Source organism: Peromyscus maniculatus, chromosome 17 (assembly GCF_049852395.1).
Source record: "Peromyscus maniculatus bairdii isolate BWxNUB_F1_BW_parent chromosome 17, HU_Pman_BW_mat_3.1, whole genome shotgun sequence".
In the NCBI taxonomy this organism is placed as follows: Eukaryota; Metazoa; Chordata; class Mammalia; order Rodentia; family Cricetidae; genus Peromyscus; species Peromyscus maniculatus.
Window position 1 is genome coordinate 1,647,580 of NC_134868.1, and position 18,394 is coordinate 1,665,973.

The window sequence follows — 18,394 nt, forward strand, 5'->3', positions numbered from 1 at the left end:
AGCGAGCCAGGCTCAGCCTCCTCGCTTATAAAGGACCACGGGGATGCTGTGCGCATGCGCAGCCCACCCCCAGCGCGGGGCGGGGCGGGGGGTGGGATGGAGGTCGGGGGTGGCGTCCAGCCTGAGGTTCCTTTCACGTCTCTCTGACACAGCCCAGGGGCAGGCTACGCCAGACTCCGCCCCACTCCTTGTTGCCCCCTTAGGAACCCTACTAAATGCCCCCCCCCCCCCCCCCCCCCCCCCGCCTCATGAGGCCACCTCCTCCAATTTACAGGTGGGGAAACAGCCTCGGGGAGGTAAGAGTGTTTGCTAAGGTCACGCAGAGGGAAAGGGCAGGGCAGAGATTCGAACCGACTGTCCAAGGCTCCAAGGACAGTTCCTAGAACAGAAATGGGCTGGAGGAGTCCCTGGGTCACACAGGGGCAAACAGTCACGGGGGATAAGGCAATAATCTCTCCTCGGCAGTTTCTGCCAAACCCCAGGCTGTGAGTTCGATCCTTGGGACCTGCAGGGTGGAAGGAGAGAGGTGACTGCACTTTGTCTCTGACCTGCACCCACACAGAAGAAAGACACGTACATCATCGGGGACAGAGGCGGACCAGTGAGCCGCAGAACACTCACTCACCGTCACTAATTCACCATCACTCACTCACCATCACTAATTCACCATCACTCACTCACCATCACTCACTCACTGTCACTAATTCACCGTCACTCACTCACCCATCACTCACTCACCATCACTCACTCACCATCACTCACTCACCATCACACTCACTCACCCATCACTCACTCACCATCACTCACTCACCATCACTCACTCACACATCACTCACTCACCCATCACTCACCCATCACTCACTCACTCACCATCACTCACTCACCCATCACTCACTCACTCACCATCACTCACTCACCCATCACTCACTCACTCACCATCACTCACTCACCATCACTCACTCACCATCACTCACTCACCATCACTCACTCACCCATCACTCACTCACTCACCATCACTCACTCACTCACTCACACATCACTCACTCACACATCACTCACTCACTCACACATCATTCACTCACTCACTCACACATCACTCACTCACCATCACTCACTCACCATCACTCACTCACCGTCACTAATTCACCATCACTCACTCACCCATCACTCACTCACTCACCCATCACTCACTCACTCACCCATCACTCACTCACTCACCCATCACTCACTTGGTCCTATCATTTTAAGGGTGCACACCAGGGCCATGTGTTTAGGATACTCCTACTGTGGGCAGGAGTATATGTGCAGCCTTGACTGGAACCCTTGATTTTAGGGGCTGGGGCTGTGCCTCAGTTGATAGGTAGGATGCTTGCTTAGCATGCAGGAAACCTTGGGTTTGACCCCAGCATCCCATAAACCAGGCATGGCAGTCGGTGCACACCTGTACTCTCAGCTCTTAGGAGTTCAAGGTTCACCCCAGTTACATACCAGATGGAGATCAGCCTGGGCTACAGAAGACAGGGCTGGGCCTGGGGAGTGGGGGAGCCTCAGGATAGGACGTGCTTGCTTCACAAGCCTCTGAGACCTGGGACCCATGTAGAAGTCATGTGCAGTGTCATTGTATCATTCCTATAACCCCAGTGCAGAGGACAGAGACAGGTGGAGCCCTGTGTCTGTCTGTCTGTCTGTCTGTCTGTCTGTCTCTCTGGTTAGGACAGGGATTCTCTGTGTAGCCCTGATATTCCTGGAACTCACTCTGCAGACCAGGCTGGCCTCAGACTCAGAGTTCAGCCTGCCTCTGCCTCCAAGTGCTGGGACCAAAGGTGAGTTCTTCCACTGCCCAGTCCAGAGTCCTATGTCTTGCTAGCCAGCTGGTCTAGCCAAAACGATGAGGGTGTCTCAAAAACAAGTGAATGGATAAACAAATAAATTGGAGAGAAATAGAGCAAGACATTCCACGTCAAACCTGTGACCTCCACACTCACATGTACCGGGTACACCCCTGAGCGCGCGCGCGCACACACACACACACACACACACACACACACACACACACACACACACACAGGTATTTGCTCTGCCCCACAGATTGTAGATCTCACTCAGACAAGGTGGCACACACCAGTGATACCAGCACTCAACAGGTTGAGGCAGGGGATCCTGATTTCACGGTTATCCTGGACTACAGAACTGCCTCTCCAAAGGAACCAGAATAAATCTAGATCTCCACAGTGGAATATTATGTAGCCATGAAAAATTCTACACACATTGATAAACCTGGAATGAAGAGACTGCATTGTCAGGGACAGGCAAGCACTAAAGGCTGCATCATGTTTGGTCCCAGGACAGTCCAGCCCACGGAGACAGGAAACAGATCAGGGCTGGGAATGACTGCTTGTGGGGAAGGAGAGAAAACTGTGAGCTCGAGAAAAGACAGCTATCTTCAAATAATATAAACATCCTTAAACCCACCCTGCTTCAGGATTACTAATCTACTGACCTCAGGGTTTTGTTTGTTTGCTTGCTGTGGATTGCTTGATTTGAGATAGGGGCTCACCCTGTAACCCTGGCTGGTATGAACTGGCAAGGATGTAGCCTAGGCTAGACTTGAACTTCAAATGACCTTCCTGTCTCTGCTTCCAGAACAATGGGTACAATGTTACCAACATACCCAGCCTTGCTATTGTTTTGTTGTTCACAGATTTACTTCTATTTACCTTGAAGGGGTGTGTCTCTGAGTGTGAATGCCTAACGAGGTCAGAAGGAATCAGAACCCCAGAAACTAGCAGAATAAACAGTTTTGACCTACTATACAAGGGCACTGGGAACCAGACTTGAGTCCTCTGCAAGAGCAGCAAATGCTCTTAACTACCCATGTCTCAGCACCTGCCACATCCTTAAAAAAAAACAGTGCAGGATCTCATGTATTCCAGCCTGGAGCTTGCTATGTAAGGAGACTGGCCTCTAACTCCCCGTGTATCCAAAGATGACTTTGAATTCCTGGTCCTCTTGCTTTACCTCCCAAATGCTGGGATTGCAGGTGCATGCTCCACCATGCCTGGGGGATGTGGTGCTGGGGACGGAACCTGGGGCTTGGTGCATGCTAGGCAAGCACTCTACCCACAGCCCTGGTCCCAGCCCTCCAGCCTTGGTTTGCTCTTGAGACAGGGTTAAATATGTAGAGCAAACCTAACACACACACACACACACACACACACACACACACACACACACACGGTTGGTTTTTGTTTTTGTTTTTGGGGGTGTTTCAAGACAGTTTCTTTTTGTTGTTGTTTTTTCAAGACAGAGTTTCTCTGTGTAGCCCCGGCTGTCTTGGAACTCACTCTGTAGCTCAGGCTGGCCTTGAACTCATAGATCTGCCTGCCTCTGCCTCATGAGTGCTGGATTAAAGGTGTGTGCCACCACCACCCACCAAAAAGTTCTTTTAAAATAATGAAATAAAATTGAAACAGTGGGCAATTTTGGACTAAGATGGTGACCCAGAAGGTAAAGGCACCGAGCCTGACGACCTGAGTCCTGCAGGTTGCCCTCTGACCTCCACATTCACACATGGCACACGTGCACCCCCTCCAATAAATAACAATATTGCCTAACCAATGAACACAGCCCTGGGTACAGTGTGTGCAAAGTGGTCAGTCCCCACTGGAGACCCCTCCACACTGGTCTGCTGGTAGCTGTAACAAAATCCTTCAGAAAACTAACGTAAAGACAGCATATTCAGAAGGGGACCTTCCCACCTAGTCAACTAATCTAGATAGCCCCACATGTCCAAAAGTTTGTTTCCAGGGCTGGAGAGTTGGCTCAGCCCTTAAGAGCACAGGCTGCTCTCCAGAGGACCTGGGTTCAATTCCCAGAAGCAACATGGCAGCTCACAACTGTCTGTAACTCCAGTTCCAGGAGATCTGGCATCCTCACACAAACATACATGCAGGCGAAACACCAATGCACATAAAATTAAATAAATACATTACTTTAAAAAACAAACAAACAAAAGTTTGTTTCCTTAGGGAAACATTTTCTTAGTGAGATCCTATCGAGTTGACAATCAAATCAAGATGCACCGTCCCCTCTCTCCCCTCGTCCCCCCATGTCACCCCATCAGAGCAAATTTCATACCTTCTGAACTTATCACCCTGAAGACGGCGTGACGGCTGGCAACTGTCATCCTCGTGCTTAAGAGGCTTCAGGAGGAGAATTGTCACGGGTTTTAGGACAGCCTGGGCTACACAGTAATTTCTGGGTTAGACTGAGCTAAAGTAAGAACCAATCTTAAACAAACAACAGCAAGACGAAAAAGTTATGCAGGGCAGTAGCAGCGGAGCACACCTTTAATTCCAGCACTCAGGAGGCAGAGGCAGGTGGATCTCTGTGAGTTCGAGGACAGCCTGGTCTACAGAGTGAGGTCCAGGACACTCAAGGCTACACAGAGAAACCCTGTCTAGGAAAACAAAACAAACAAACAAAAAAGATGTTCTGAATGAACGAGGGGAAAGATCTGCTGTTTTTACCACTCATAGCGGTGCAACTCTGAACCAGCCACCTCATCCTCCCATGCCTCAGTTTACCCCTCTCAATGGAGAGTATGAGTACTCTGCATATATTGCTAGAATGCAACAGGAAACGTGTGTGTGTGTGTGTGTGTGTGTGTGTGTGTGTGTGTGTGTGTGTGAGAGAGAGAGAGAGAGAGAGAGAGAGAGAGAGAGAGAGAGAGAGAGAGAGAGAGAATGCGTTCATGCATTACTGTTTTGCAGTTTTGAGACCAAGTGTCAGCCCAGGCTAGCCTGCAATTCATTTTAAGCAGCTAAGGATGGCATTGGTCCCTAAGAATAACCTTGGTCCACTGAGGATAATCTTGGTCCCTGAGGATGACCTTGGTCCACTGAGGATAATCTTGGTCCTCTGATTCTCCTGCCTCAGCCCCTGGGTGCTGGGATGAAGCGTGCTTCACCACACCCAGGGCTACCATCTTACTGTTGCTCATTTGGAATTTGCTGGGGGAAACTGAGGCTCAGGGAGATGAGATGCCCTGCCTAAAGTTGCACAGACCTTGTCTGCAGTCCCAGAGCCAAGCTGACCCTCCAGTTTCGCACCAACCCCATTCCTGGGCTGGTGCCAGGGCTGAAAAGAGAGGACTGGCCCCGTGCCCAGACCTGCTGTTGCCGGGGTCTTGAGTGAGGGAACCTTGCCTGGGAATCCGTAAGGCTCAAAGAGCTATTTATAGGCCCACTCTGGGATCCAGAAAGTCCCTACCTCCAGCCTGGAAGGCCTTTTCTGTCTCAAGCACCCTGGGGCTGCCATCAGGGGATGAGGTAAGGGGGGTGGTGGGGATGAATGGCCCAGAGGCCACATGGGTGGCAGGAAGCTCCTGGACAACCAGGTCTTGGGGCAATATCCCTCTAGCTGTCCATGGTCACATGTAGACAGTCACACACAATGCCACCAACCACCTGAGAGGGACTGGGAGCCTGAGGCTATTTTTGGCTGCATAATGAATTTGAGGCCAGCAACTCTGTCGAAAGAAAGAAAGAAAGAAAGAAAGAAAGAGAGAGAGAGAAAGAAAGAAAGAAAAGAAAGAGAGAAAAAGAAAACCAGGCATAGTGGTGCATTCCTTTAATCCAAACACGTGGGAGGCAGAGGCAGGAGGATCTCGGAGAGTTCTAAGTCAGCCTGGTCTACAGAGTGAGTTACAGGACAGACAGAGCTACACAGTGAGACCCTGTCTTGAAACAAACAAACAAACAAACAAACAAACAAACAAACAAACAAACAAACAGGAAAAAAATGGAGAGCGAATGAATAGGCAGATCCGGTCCTCATGGCACCTCCCTGCCTCGGGCCTGTAGAGCGGTGGGAAGGGGGCGGCTCCGGGCTCCCTTCCTTAGGCGGATGAATGGACCACGTTGGCTGCCTCACTGGGAACTCAGAACTACTAATTCCCTGGTGAAACAGGAGGCTCTTTCATGCCCAGGCGCCAGTGGGGTGAGGAGGCGGGAAGAGGGTAGGGAGCTGGCCATGTCCCAGGGGGCCAGGCAGCCTCCTGCCAGAGCCAGGAGCGATATAGGAAGGATCCGGCTGGGATTGTATGCAGCCTTCAGGCACCATGGCCACGTTTTTTGCATTCAGTGCCATAGGAGTGATACCAGACAGCCCTAGGCAGGATAATGACGAGCCTGTGCCTGGAGACAGACCTTGTCTGAGTCCCAGTGTCTCATTGTTACTAGGCATCAACCAAACAGCCTGCTCTCCACTGACAGGAAGCTGAGCTCAGAGGTCAAATGTTTGTCTGAGATCACACAGCCAAGCTTTTCACTACACACGCTTCCTCCACAGCCCTTGGAGGACTGCTAAGCTAGGTCTGGATGGGACCCATAACCGAAGTCCTGGCATTTACAGGCTAGCAGGGCAGCTCTCCCGATGGTGACCCAGTTAGCCTGCCAGCCCTGCTTCCTGGGGTGGGCTTGGGGGAACACTAGATGCCTTGGGAACCCTCCTGGCCCTAGTACAAAGAGGAAAAGATCTAAGACCATTCAACCCCAGGCCAGGGACTGCTCTAGCTTGAGTCTTAATTCACAGAGGTGGGGGTCCAACCCTCTCCCCAAAGCTGCTCCAGCCCAGGGCGCAGTGGCTCCACAGGTCTGTCATCTGAGTCTCTGCCTTTACTTTTCCAGTCCCTGGCCTGGAACTCGTTCCCACTACGTGTCCCCCCCAGAAAGCCCTCCCTTCAGGGCTTCCTCAGCCTGTTTGTCCTTGTGGTTCATCCCTGAACCCACGAGGTTTGGGGTGTCTGAGTCTGGTTTTGTTTTGTTCCCACTGGGATAAGCTGTTCATCCTACAAAACCCTCCTATGCTGATTCTCTGAACAAGCCTTCCATAACGTGCTAGGACACCATTTGCTGAGACTTACCACTTCATTCGGGGCTGGCGATGGAACTAACTCAGCACCTAGCAGTTTCTGGTAGCCTTCGGTCACTGAACTACATCCTTAGCTGAGGGCATGGCCAAGCCTGATTACTCAAGCTCAGTCCCCAGGATCCATGTGGTGTAAGGAGAAAACCAATTCCTAACACGTTGTGCTCTGACTTATACAAATAAATGTAATAAAAAAAATTAGGGGCTGGAGAGTGGTTAAGAGCGCTTTACTCTTGCAGAGGACCGACACGGGAAGATCCGATGTCCTCTTCTAGAGGGAGAGGTACCAGACATGCATGGTATATGAACATTCAAGAAAAACTCATTACACATTAAATAAAATGGTTTTTTGTTGTTGTTTTGTTTTTTGAGACAGGGTTTCTTTCTATAACCCTGGATTTCCTGGCACTCTTCTGTAGATCAAGCTGGCCTCAATCACAGATTTGCCTGCCGCTGCCTCCTGAGCCTGGGATTAAAGGCGTGCACCACCATCGCCCAGCAATAAAATGTTTTTAATTAAAAAAATATATTTAAATCCCACAGCAGGGTGTGGAGGCAGAGGCAGGAGGATTTCTGGGAGTTCCAGGCAGCCAAGTCTACAAGAGACCCTTTCTCAAAAACCACATTTTTTTTTTTTTTTAAATTAGCCTACAGAGCATCTGGTTTCACCGTGACTTTTTTTTTTTTTTTTTTTTTTTTACAGAGCTGAGGACCGAACCCAGGGCCTTGTGTTTGCTAGGCAAGCGCTCTACCACTGAGCTAAATTCCTAACCCCTCAAAAAGCACATTTAAGGGCTTAAGAGTTGGCTCTGTGGTTAAGGTCACTTGTTGTTCTTTCCAAGGACTGGGGTTCGATTCTCAGCACCCACATGGAGTCTCATTCAAACACCAGGCATGCAAGTGGTACACAGGCATACATGCAGACAAAGCCCTCACACACACAAGATACATTAAGGAATATATTATATACCAAAAATAATTTTGAGACATCTTGCTAAATTGTCCATGTTGGCATGAAACATGCAATCCTGCTTAGCCTCCCGAGGGGCGGCAGGCGCCCTCCCAACCCTGCTGGGGGAGCTGGATTGCATCCGCGGCGAGGGAGGCCTTCCGCAGGAGACGCGATCACAAGAAGGCTGTGTGAGAACGTTTCGTTTCCGGGAGCGGGGCTGTCTGCGTTTTCCCTCCAGCTCCACGGAATGAGGAACCTCGGGGTGCGGGCTCTTTAAGAGGCGAAGCGAAGTCGCCACCAACCCCGCCCCGGCACCGCGGATGCAGGGGTGGGCCTGGCTACACTGCGCGTGCGCTGTCCGCACGCGGTTCCGGGTCCTGGTGTCGGGTTCGCAGATCTGCAAAGACGCGGGCTAGGCTGTAAGGTTTAGGCGGCCGCTTCTGTCTCTCCGGTTCCGGATCACCCGCCTTGTCACCTGGGTCAAGTGGGGAGTGGCAGCGCCGGAGTTCGAACTCGCGCGAGCTCTGGGCGAGGCGTCGCAGAGCCGAGATGAGCCAGTCTTTGGTTTGCCCCGAGACCGTGAGCAGGTGAGGCTCGGGGGCTGTGGGACTCGGGGCGGATGAACTGGGAGCTGAGCCGCGGTGGTGAGGCCAGCTGGGATCTGGGGTCCCGACCTGGGGTCGGGTGGGGCCAGGCGGCCGGGGGCGGGGCCAGGCGGCCGGGGGCGGGGCCAGGCGGCCGTGTCCCTGGCCGGGGGCGGGGCCAGGCGGCCGAGTCCCTGGCCGGGCGAGGTCCGGTGGTCTTGTTCCGGACTGTTGGTGGCAGTTCTTGGGCTGGGGCTGGCCTGGAGGGTGGCTCACAGTCACGCCGAGGCCCCCAGCCCTGCGCCTGTCCTGCAGGGTGAGTTCTGTGCTTCATCGCAACAGCCGGCAGTTTGGGAAGAAACATCTTTTTGACCAGGATGAGGAGACGTGCTGGAACTCGGACCAGGTGAGGCGCGTCCACGCCCCTCCATTCCGAGTGTGAAGCAGATTCGGGGTGCAGGGTGCCTTGAGAATTTTGGGGAGAACTAGAAATGACCGCATGCTCACTCTCCCTGGACTGGCTGTGGCCGTGGGACTGAGCAGAGCGTAACAGGCCCTTACCCTGTGGTTACCAAGTACCCATCTGCTTCCAGGGCCCCTCCCAGTGGGTGACACTCGAGTTTCCCCAGCGTGTTCACGTCACACAGCTGCAGGTGCAGTTCCAGGGCGGCTTCTCCAGTCGCCACAGCTGCTTGGAAGGTACTGGAAGGTCGTGAGAGGTGGGTGTCAAAGGGGTTCCCTGGATTCTCAGCTTGTCTTTCTCCACTGCAGGTTCACAAGGTAAGGACACCCTCAGCAAGATTGTGGACCTCTACCCTGAGGACAGCAACGCTCTTCAAATATCCTGCTTGGCCTGGGGTCTGAGGGACGTGGTCTTCTAAAAGGCTTGGCTCTGGAGGGTGTGGTGGTACAAGCACTGGAGAGGCTGAGGTGAAGGATCTAAAATGTTAGGCCAGCCTGGCCACATAACCATACTGTCTCCAAAGAATTAAAGCGTTGGCCTCCTACATCTGAGTAGGAGCTATTACATGGAGCTTTAGTGCTCCGGAGGTATACGTAGGAGGGTCAGGAGTTCAAGGTAGTCCTCAGCTACACAGTGAGTTTGAGGCCACCCCATGTATAAAAAAAAAATAAGGTGGTCCGGGCAATGGTGGCGCACACCTTTAATCCAGTACTCGGGAGGCAGAGCCGGGTGGATCTCTGAGTTTGAGGCCAGCCTGGTCTACAGAGTGAGGTCCAGGACAGCCAGAGCTACACAGAAAAACCCCGTGAGGGATAGGGGGAAAGGTGCTGTTGATTTCTTGCTGGGTATGAGAGGCACCAAGAAAGGGTCTGTAGTCCATTGGGTGGCGTCTGAACTGGGAAGGTGGCCTGGTCGGTCAGAAACAAAGTCACCATTTCCTTGACTGCAAGAGGCCACACCTTCTCCATCCCCACTGTGGAGGTGGATCGACTGAAGTTGACCTTTGAGGACACCACCGACTTTTTTGGCCGTGTGGTCATCTACCACCTGCGGGTGCTGGGTGAGAAAGCAGTATGAGAGCTATCGGCGGTCACCTCCTCCAGGAAGCCCCCTGGGAGGCACCTGGAAGCCCTTCAAGATCTCCACAGATTTATTGGTTCTTGTTGGGGCAGGCCCCTTCCCGCCACTGTCCAGGAGCTGCCTCGAGCCAGTTGTGGGCAGACTGGTTTGTTCCCTGAGTGCCTGGGTTCCCAACAGGCTGTCTTCACTCGGGGTCGGCAGGCCCGAGGGTACTCTGGAACAGTTTGAGGATGTGGCTCTCCATCACCTGTTGCACTGTGGGAGGAGGTATGAGTGGGACAGGGGCTGGGGAGACTGCTCAGGAGGCCCCAGAGGTGCTCAGCTCAGGCTGGGGCCCTTCACAAGTGGGCTTTGCTCCAGCTGGGCAGGGCAGGGCAGAGCTCCGAGAATCGGCTGTTTTCAGACACGGCCTCCCGGCTTCTCTCGGCTTCCTGCCCCACACCCACTCTTGCTCCGCACTCAGTCAAAGCAATACCAGACCCTCAGCCAGCGTGGCCACAGGGCTGCAGCTCTCCTGCCTCCAGAACCATGAGTCTAAATAAAACCTTCTATCTTGTATTCTGTTAGAGCAGCAGAAATAGATACAAGTTTGGGGTGGCCTCAGTGCTCACCCCAGCACCGTGTGTCACGGTGCGTGCCTGTGCCAGGGAGGACTAAGATCTACACCTACCCTGGAGCTGAGCTGGGGCTGTTAGTATCTCTGCGAGTCTGTGTACCCGAGAGTGGCTTCCATCCCTGTCAGGTACAGGTGTCCCGACCACAGCCCAAGTGCCAAGAGCCAGGATGAGGAGGTGCCAGGGTGCTAAAGGGCATCATCTAGCACCTTCGGGGAGCATCCTGTGTACCCCTCTGTGACCACCCCACACACGGTCCCTCCATCCACCCCAGGATCTCAAGCCCACCTTTGCGGTATCCCAGGGCCACTGCAAGGTCCATTGGGGTGTAGCCAGAGTCAGCCTCTGTGGTGAGGTCAGCGCCCCGGGCTGCAAAGCAGAACCAACACTGGGCACAGGGCTTGGGGGCTGCAGGGCTGAAATGACCCCCCCCCCCCCATGGTACAGCTATAGGTCTGCAGTGACCTTGGGCAGTGGCAAGACCTCAGTGCCCCCTACCCAAAGAACAGGACTTAGGATTTAGAGTCCCTGGGGGGTTGGGGGGGGCAGTGTGGCTGACTGGATCGAACATGAAAGCCCACATACTGCTCTGCCTCTTCTTGTCTACTTTTGGAGTCCAGGATTCCCAAAGTGCCCAGTGATCTCCTACTCACCCAGTAAGGCCTCCACACACTTCACATGGTTCCCACGCACAGCGTAAAGTAGTGGTGTGCCCCCGTTCTGTGGGATAAGACTAGGTGAAAACCATTGCCCCTGCCCTGGCTGCCAATTCACCCACTTGCTGTCTACCACATGGGCTCTCATGCTGTGTCTCTTAGACGCCCATTCTTCCAGGTAGCCCTCCCTGACTTCTCACGGCTTTGGGGCTCCTGCAGCTGCTGGTGAGCCTGCCCTCACAGCTCTACTCATTCTCTTTGTGCATCTGTCTCCCAGACAATGGGGACTCTTACCAGCTATGATAACAGTTGTCCTGTGTTCCCAGAACCCAGGGCAGGCCTAGCACCTCCCAGGGACTCCATCCATGTGGAGCAGGAATGGAAGCTTAGGGGCCATGACAGATCCAGGCGGCAGTGCTCACCCAGTCATAGATGTTGATGTCCACATCACGTTCAAGCAACAGCCTCACAATGTCGGTGTAACCGCCCATGCTGGCAAGCGACAGGGCGCTCTCCCTCTCCTTGGCCAGGATGTGAGGGTCAGCACCCTAGGGAAGCAGAAATCTTAAGTGGGACAGCCCATCTCAAAGGCAGCAGCTTCAGAGGCTTCGGGCCCAGCCTGTCCCCGCGTCCCCAGGACGTACCCAGTCTAGCAGGCAGCGAACTGTCTCAATTTCTCCAAAGGCTGAGGCCCAGATGAGGGGGGTAAAGCCACGCTCATCTGGTTTGTTGATCAGGTTGTCACCTGACAAGTGGGAGGGACATGGGGTGGGAGATGACAAAACTGCACTCTCATGAGTGGGGTGGGCAGGGTTCGGGGGTCACATGAACGGGAACACACACAAAACATACTTGTACACACAAGCCACTCACATATAAGTTCCCCTACCCGACAGGCATGTGCATGCACACAGGACACGCACCCTTCCGCAGATGGTCCTTCAGCTGGCTCAGCTCCCCTTGGGCTGCAAGCTGGTGGATGGACAGAGCTGGGACCAGAGACAGGCACAGTGCTCACCCCCTCCACCCCTCCCCAGGCCTGTCTCAGTTTACCCTGCAACTTGCTATGTAGCCAAGGATGACCTGGGACTGCTGATCCTCCTGAGTGCTGAGTGACAGGTACGTGCTACTATTCTCAGTTTATGAGGAGCTTGGGGTGAAGTCAGAACTCTGTGCATGCCGGTGAGCAGACACCAGCTGAGCCACATTCCTCCCTCCCTTACGGCTTTTCTTTGTCTAGGCTGACCTCCAGCTCAGTAAGTAGCCAGGGATGTCCTTGAACTTCTGACCCCCCAGCCTCCACCTCCCGAGTGCTGGGCCCTGGGATGCCATGCCAGGCTTGTAAGGAATCCTATAGCCCCCCCCCACCCCTCCTCGAGTTCTACTTACAATCCAGGGTAGCTGGCAGCGCCGAGACCTCATTCCCACGCTGCCGGTTTGTGAGGGTTGTTGAGTGCTTCAAGAAGCTGCCTGCAGGGAGAGGAGGAGCCTGTTCCCCAGTGTCTGCTTGTCTCGGGGTGCCAGGCATGTGCTGCAGGCTCAAGGCTTGCAAAGGCCACCCCTGTGATCTCCATGGCTCAAGGCTTGCAAAGGCCACCCCTGTGATCTCCATGTGCACACCCACATCCACACAGACGCTAACAGGAAATAAAATAACCTTTTTAAATGAGGGGCGAGGGGCGGGGCCTAGTGGTACAGGCTCACTTTCCCAGCTACTCAGGAGGCTGGGGCAGGTATCATGAGTCTCTGCAGCCTGGGCTACAGAATGAAACCCTATGTTAAAAAAATAGGAGGCTAGGCAGTGGTGGCACATGCCTTTGATCCCAGCACTCCAAGGGTTCTGAGTTCGAGTCTAGCCTGGTCTGCAGAGTGAGTTCCAGGACAGCCAGGGCTACAGAGAAACCCTGTCTGGTAAAAACCAAAGCAAACAGAGGAGGAGGGAAGGTGGAGGCAGAGAAGGGCTGTTGACCCAGGGCAGTGACACAGCCCTGGCCTAATGTGAGGATGGGGCTGAATTCCCAGCACAAAACAACAAGAGAAGGGAGACGGAGAGATCGTCCTTTGGTTAAGAGTGCTTGCTGCTCTCCCAAAGGACCTGAATTTGGTTCCTAGCACACATGTTGTGTGACTCACAACCACAACCTGTAGCTCCAGCCCAGGGCACCCAATACTGGCCTCTGTGGACAATATGTGCACTACACATATACATAATTAATTAAAAATCAAAATTGGGTTAGAGGGATGGCTCAGTGGTTAAAAGCACTCTGGTCTTCCAGAGGACCAGATTTGGTTTATGAAACCCATATGTTGGCTCACAACCTACTGTAACTCCAGTTCCAGGGGACCTGATGCCTTCTTCTGGCCACTGTGGGCACCTGGCATTCATGCTGCACAGACACACATGCAGACAAAACACCCATACACATAATTTTTTTAAGTAAAAATAAATCCTTTTGAAGATTATAAGTAAATAAAAATGAGAGGTAAATAGCCAGGCGATGGTAGCACACACCTTTAATCCCAGCACTCGGGAGGCAGAGGCAGGTGGATCTCTGTGAGTTCAAGGCCAGCCTGGTCTACAGAGAGAGTTCCAGGACAGCCAGGGCTACAAAGAGAAACCAAAGAGAGGGGCCATAAAAAGGCCACAGAACAAACAGGCTTGAGGGGCACACACACTCACATATAGAGGTCAGAGGTCAGCCTCAGGGGTACTCCTCAGGAGCTGTCCACCTTGCCTTTTGAGACAGGCTTGGGCTCACCATTTGGGCGAGGCTGGCCGTCCATCAGGTCCTGGGACCCTCCTGTCTCTGCCTCTCCAGAGATGGAACTGCAAGTGTTTTTACCACACCAGCTTCTGCTCTGGCTGCTTGGGACTGAACTCAGGTCCCTGTGTCCACAGGGCAGCATTACCTGACCCAGTCATCTCCGTGGGAGCCTTCCTGAGACAAGGTCTTGTGTAGCCCAGGATCTCTCTGTAGCTGAGGATAACCCTGAATTTCAAATCTTCCTGTTTCTACCTCTGAAGTACTCAGACAGCCTAGTTCAAATGAAAACTTGGTGCTCGAAGCAATACTATTCCCAACAGCACAGAAGAACCTGGGGGGCTGGGGGGTGGGCAGAGAGCTGGCTCAGCAATTAGAGTACCAGTTGTTCTTAAAAAAGGACTGGAGTTCATTCAGCTCCCAGGACCCACACTGCCAGCTCACAGCCACCTGTAACTCCAGCTCCAGCAAGAGCCAATATCTTCTGGTTTCTGTAGGCACCAGTGCATGCATGCATGCTCAAACACACACACACACACATTTAAAAATAAAAAGAAACCACCCAAATGTTTGTGAATAGATAAACAGGTCAACAAAACGTGGTCCGCCCACCCACTAGTATACTATGTGATCATGAAGAGTAATGAAGAGCTCGCTGCCCCATGCCACACTTGGGTCAATCATGAGTTCAAGATGTTGGGCCACCCCCAGGACACTATCGACCAGAACAATGTGAACAGGCAATTACCAGAGACAGGAGGCAGATCAGTGTTGCCCCGGCCTCGGGAGGGGAGTTTTCTCCTGCAGTGATGGCAATATTCTGGAACTAGGTAGAAGTGATGGTGGCACAAGCTGGTGAGTGTGCCAAAGTTCACTAACCTGTACTGCAATTGTCCAAAAAACTGTCCAGATAGTAAATGTATGTATTTTGCCACACTAAAGACATTTACAAAATGGCCAGGTGTGGAGGAGTACGCATTTGATCCCAGCACTCAGGAGGCAGAGGCAGGCGGATCTCTGTTTGAAGCCAGCCTGGTCCATATGACAAGTTCCAAGACATCCAGGACTCTAAATAGAGAGGCTCTCTCTATATACATACATATACACACACATGCATACATATATGTGCACATATACATACAAATACACAGATTTTTTTTTTAAACATTCACTGTGTAACCCTGGCTGGCCTAGAACTCACTATGTAGACCGATTGGCCTCTAAGTCATAGAGACCTGCCTGCTTCTGCCTCTATAGTTCTAGGACTCACTGACTAGCAGGTCTAGCTGAATCAGTGAGTTTCAGGTTCAAAGACTCTGTCTTGAACATAAGTGGCGGCCAGAACGATGGCTCAGCTGGTAAAGGCACGTGTTGTGGGCATGATGACCTGAGATCTGTCCCTAGGACCCGTGAGATACAAGAGAAAACCTACCCGAAAACTGCCTTCTATCCTCCACATACACACATGTTCATACATGTGCACAAACACACATGAAATAAATAAATGTAATGTAAAAATTTAGGGTCTGCAGAGATGTTTCTCTGGGGTTCAAGAGCCCAGGTTTGATCGGCATCTGTGTTGGGGGTGGGTGTACAACTGCCGTCCAGGGTTCAGACACCCTCTTCTGGCCCCCTCAGGCACTGCATGCACATGGTGCAGATACATGCAGGCAAAGCACTCATACACATAAAATAAAACATTCAAAAATCCTTTGGGGGGCTGGAGAGATAGCTCAGAGGTTAAGAGCACTGACTGCTCTTCCAGAGGTCCTGAGTTCAATCCCGGCAACCACATGGTGGTTTACAACCATCTGTAATCAGATCTGGCGCCCTCTTCTGGCCTGCAGATATGCATGCAGACAGAACACTGTATACATAATAAACAAATAAATCTTTTTAAAAAAAATCCTTTAGGGGCTGCAGAGATGGCTCAGTGGTTAAGAGCACACGGCAGCTCACAACTGTCTGTAACTACAGTTCCAGGGGACCCGACACCCTCACACAGGCAAAATAACAATATACAATAAATAAAATAAAATAAACCCTTTAAAACTTTTTTGTCTAGATTTACTTATTTTATTTTATGTGTATGTTTTACTTGCATGAATGTATGTGTGCTATGTGTGTGTCTGATGTCCTCAGAGGCCAGAGGAAGTCAGATCTCTGGGGGAATTTGGGTTGAAGCTGGAGTTAAGATGTTTATAGCTGCTCTGTGGGTGATGGGAATTGAACCCAGATCCTCCGGAAGACCAAGTGCTCTAAACAATTCAGCTATCTCTCTACCTATCCCACCGCACTTTTTAAAGACAGGGTCTCTCTAAGTGACCTTGACTGTCCTTGACTGTCCTGGAACTCCCTTGTAGCCCAGGCTGACCTTGAACTCACAGAGGTGCCTGAGAGCTGGGATTAAAGATGTGTGCCAACCATACCTGGCAAATATTTTAAAAAATAAAATATTTTTTATAAACAAGGTATACAAGTCATTGAAGAATACAACATGTCAACGTCTGGTCTCCATGCATGTGCACACATATGCACATCAGTAGTGTGAACACATGCACACAACCTCAGGAACATGTGCATATATCACACACACACACACACACACACACACACACACACACACACACACACACTGAAATAAAAAAAAAAACCTAGAAGTGTGGAGGGAAAGAGTGGTCCCAAGTCTCCTGCCATGAGGGCAGAGAGTTCGTGTGGAACCTGACAGTCTCCCTCACCGAAACCCAGGTTCTCACCATGTAATGAGGATGCACTGGCATCTGCTTCAGGATTCACAGCCTCCGGGGTGCAGGGGAACAGACTGAGGACCACAGTATCTGAGCTGTCTGGGGATTCGTCTCTGGGGTCCTCAGGATCCTCAAGTTCAGGAGCAGGGGACTGCTGGTTTGGGGTGAGGTTCTCTGCAAGCTGAGTGGGCTCCATGGTGGGAGCTAGAGGGAAGAGATGACAATAATTATCAAAAGCTCTTGGGTCCCCAGGATGACTCAGCTTGACACCAGGCCAGATGACCTAGGTTTAATCCCAGGAACCCACATGGTGAGGGAAAGAACTTACTAAAGTTGTCCTCTGGCCTCCACATCAGCTCCATGGCACATCCCACCCCCAAATAAAGGAATAAATTAGTTCTTATCGGGGCTGGGACTTGGTTAGGTCCTGACATGGTGGTGCACACCTTTAATGCCAGTACTCAGGAGCCAGGTAGATCAGGTAGATCCTTTGAGTTTGAGGCCAGCCTGGTCTACCCAGTAAGTTCCAGGACAGCCAGAGCTATGTTAGAGAGACCCTATCTCAAAAATCTCAAATCTCTCTCTCTCTCTCTCTCCCTCTCCCTCTGTGTGTGTGTGTGTGTGTGTGTGTGTGTGTGTGTGTGTGGTGTGTATGTATATGTATATATGCGCACACACACTAGGCATGGTCTGCATACTCTGCCTTGTATAGTGAGAATGGGAAACTTTAGGCTTTGGATAATTGCTATTGCCAAGAAATTAACACCAGAGTCCCAGGCACTTGCACCAGGCAATAAAATCGTAGTTCGGGCAGCAGTCTGTGTTCAAATCCCCTCGCTTACAAGCTGTGGAAACCTGGGCTATGACTAAGCTGAACCTCAGTTTTCTCCTCAATAGGGTGAAAAAACGAGGCCTCAGAGAGGTCATGTCAGAAGACAGCACAGAGGGGTACTAACACCAAACTTACCAGTGTGCCTCGGTGGTTATTTGGGTCGGGGTCCGCCAAAATGACTTAGGGCTCTATAAACGCTACGACACAGGAGGTTCACTCACCTCCCTCCAGCCTCCTCCGTCCCCCTACGCTGCAAGCCTGGGTATCCCAAAACTCGGGATCCCCTGTTCACAAACTTTTCTGGTCCAGTGGATCTAGTGAGGTGCAAATTGGTGGTCGGACGCTCAGCACTCTCGCTTCCTCTGCTGGGACAGAGAGCAGCAACTTAATACGCGACGACTACTCCAACTGGAGAACTCCCCACTGCGCCTGCGCACCCCTTCCCAGCAAAAGTGCCAAGGACCCGCAGCTGCTTCTGGCCCTTTAAGACCCGAGGGCCGGGCACGGCTTCCGCAGGTCAGGAAGTACAGCGGAGCATGCGCGCGGCCTCCCCGCGACGGGCCGGGGGCGCCTGCACCCGCTGAGGGTTTCACTGCGCATGTGCAGCCTCCGCCCCGCCCACCGTCTCCGCAGTCGGCACCGCCTGCGGGCGGAGCGCGGGGCTCCCGGGGGCGGAGACACGTGGGGGACCTGGGAGGTCAAGGGGCCGGGGTTCACTAGTGCCTCCCGGTCCGAGGGACGTCAGCGTGCGCAGGGACGTGGTAGCCCCAGGGG

The 18,394-nt window shown here is 52.4% G+C and overlaps 2 protein-coding genes across 8 annotated transcripts; one reads left to right on the forward strand and one right to left on the reverse strand.

Annotated features, from left to right (window-relative positions):
- Nucleotides 1-7,875: 7,875 nt before the first annotated feature.
- Rfxank (regulatory factor X associated ankyrin containing protein) lies at nucleotides 7,876-18,250 on the reverse strand. 7 transcript variants are annotated; one of them, XM_076553050.1, is made up of 9 exons: nucleotides 17,842-18,250; nucleotides 16,798-16,992; nucleotides 12,669-12,749; nucleotides 12,203-12,268; nucleotides 11,924-12,024; nucleotides 11,702-11,827; nucleotides 11,277-11,343; nucleotides 10,912-10,992; nucleotides 7,876-9,985 (listed from the first exon to the last, which is right to left on the reverse strand). In XM_076553050.1, exons 2-9 carry the CDS (start codon nucleotides 16,982-16,984, stop codon nucleotides 9,966-9,968), a joined length of 729 nt encoding a protein of 242 aa, XP_076409165.1. In that variant the 5' UTR covers nucleotides 16,985-16,992; nucleotides 17,842-18,250; the 3' UTR covers nucleotides 7,876-9,965. The 7 variants fall into 7 exon arrangements, with proteins under 7 accessions (XP_076409165.1, XP_076409164.1, XP_006995531.1 ...); XM_076553049.1 differs by having other exon boundaries at nucleotides 12,153-12,251; nucleotides 17,842-18,127; XM_006995469.4 differs by lacking the exon at nucleotides 7,876-9,985 and adding an exon at nucleotides 10,062-10,264.
- Nucleotides 8,335-10,567, forward strand: Nr2c2ap (nuclear receptor 2C2 associated protein). The gene is made up of 5 exons (XM_006995468.4): nucleotides 8,335-8,469; nucleotides 8,782-8,872; nucleotides 9,060-9,165; nucleotides 9,238-9,305; nucleotides 9,887-10,567. The coding sequence occupies exons 1-5, from the start codon at nucleotides 8,432-8,434 to the stop codon at nucleotides 10,004-10,006; spliced, it is 423 nt and encodes a 140-aa protein (XP_006995530.1). The 5' UTR covers nucleotides 8,335-8,431; the 3' UTR covers nucleotides 10,007-10,567.
- Nucleotides 18,251-18,394: the final 144 nt, after the last annotated feature.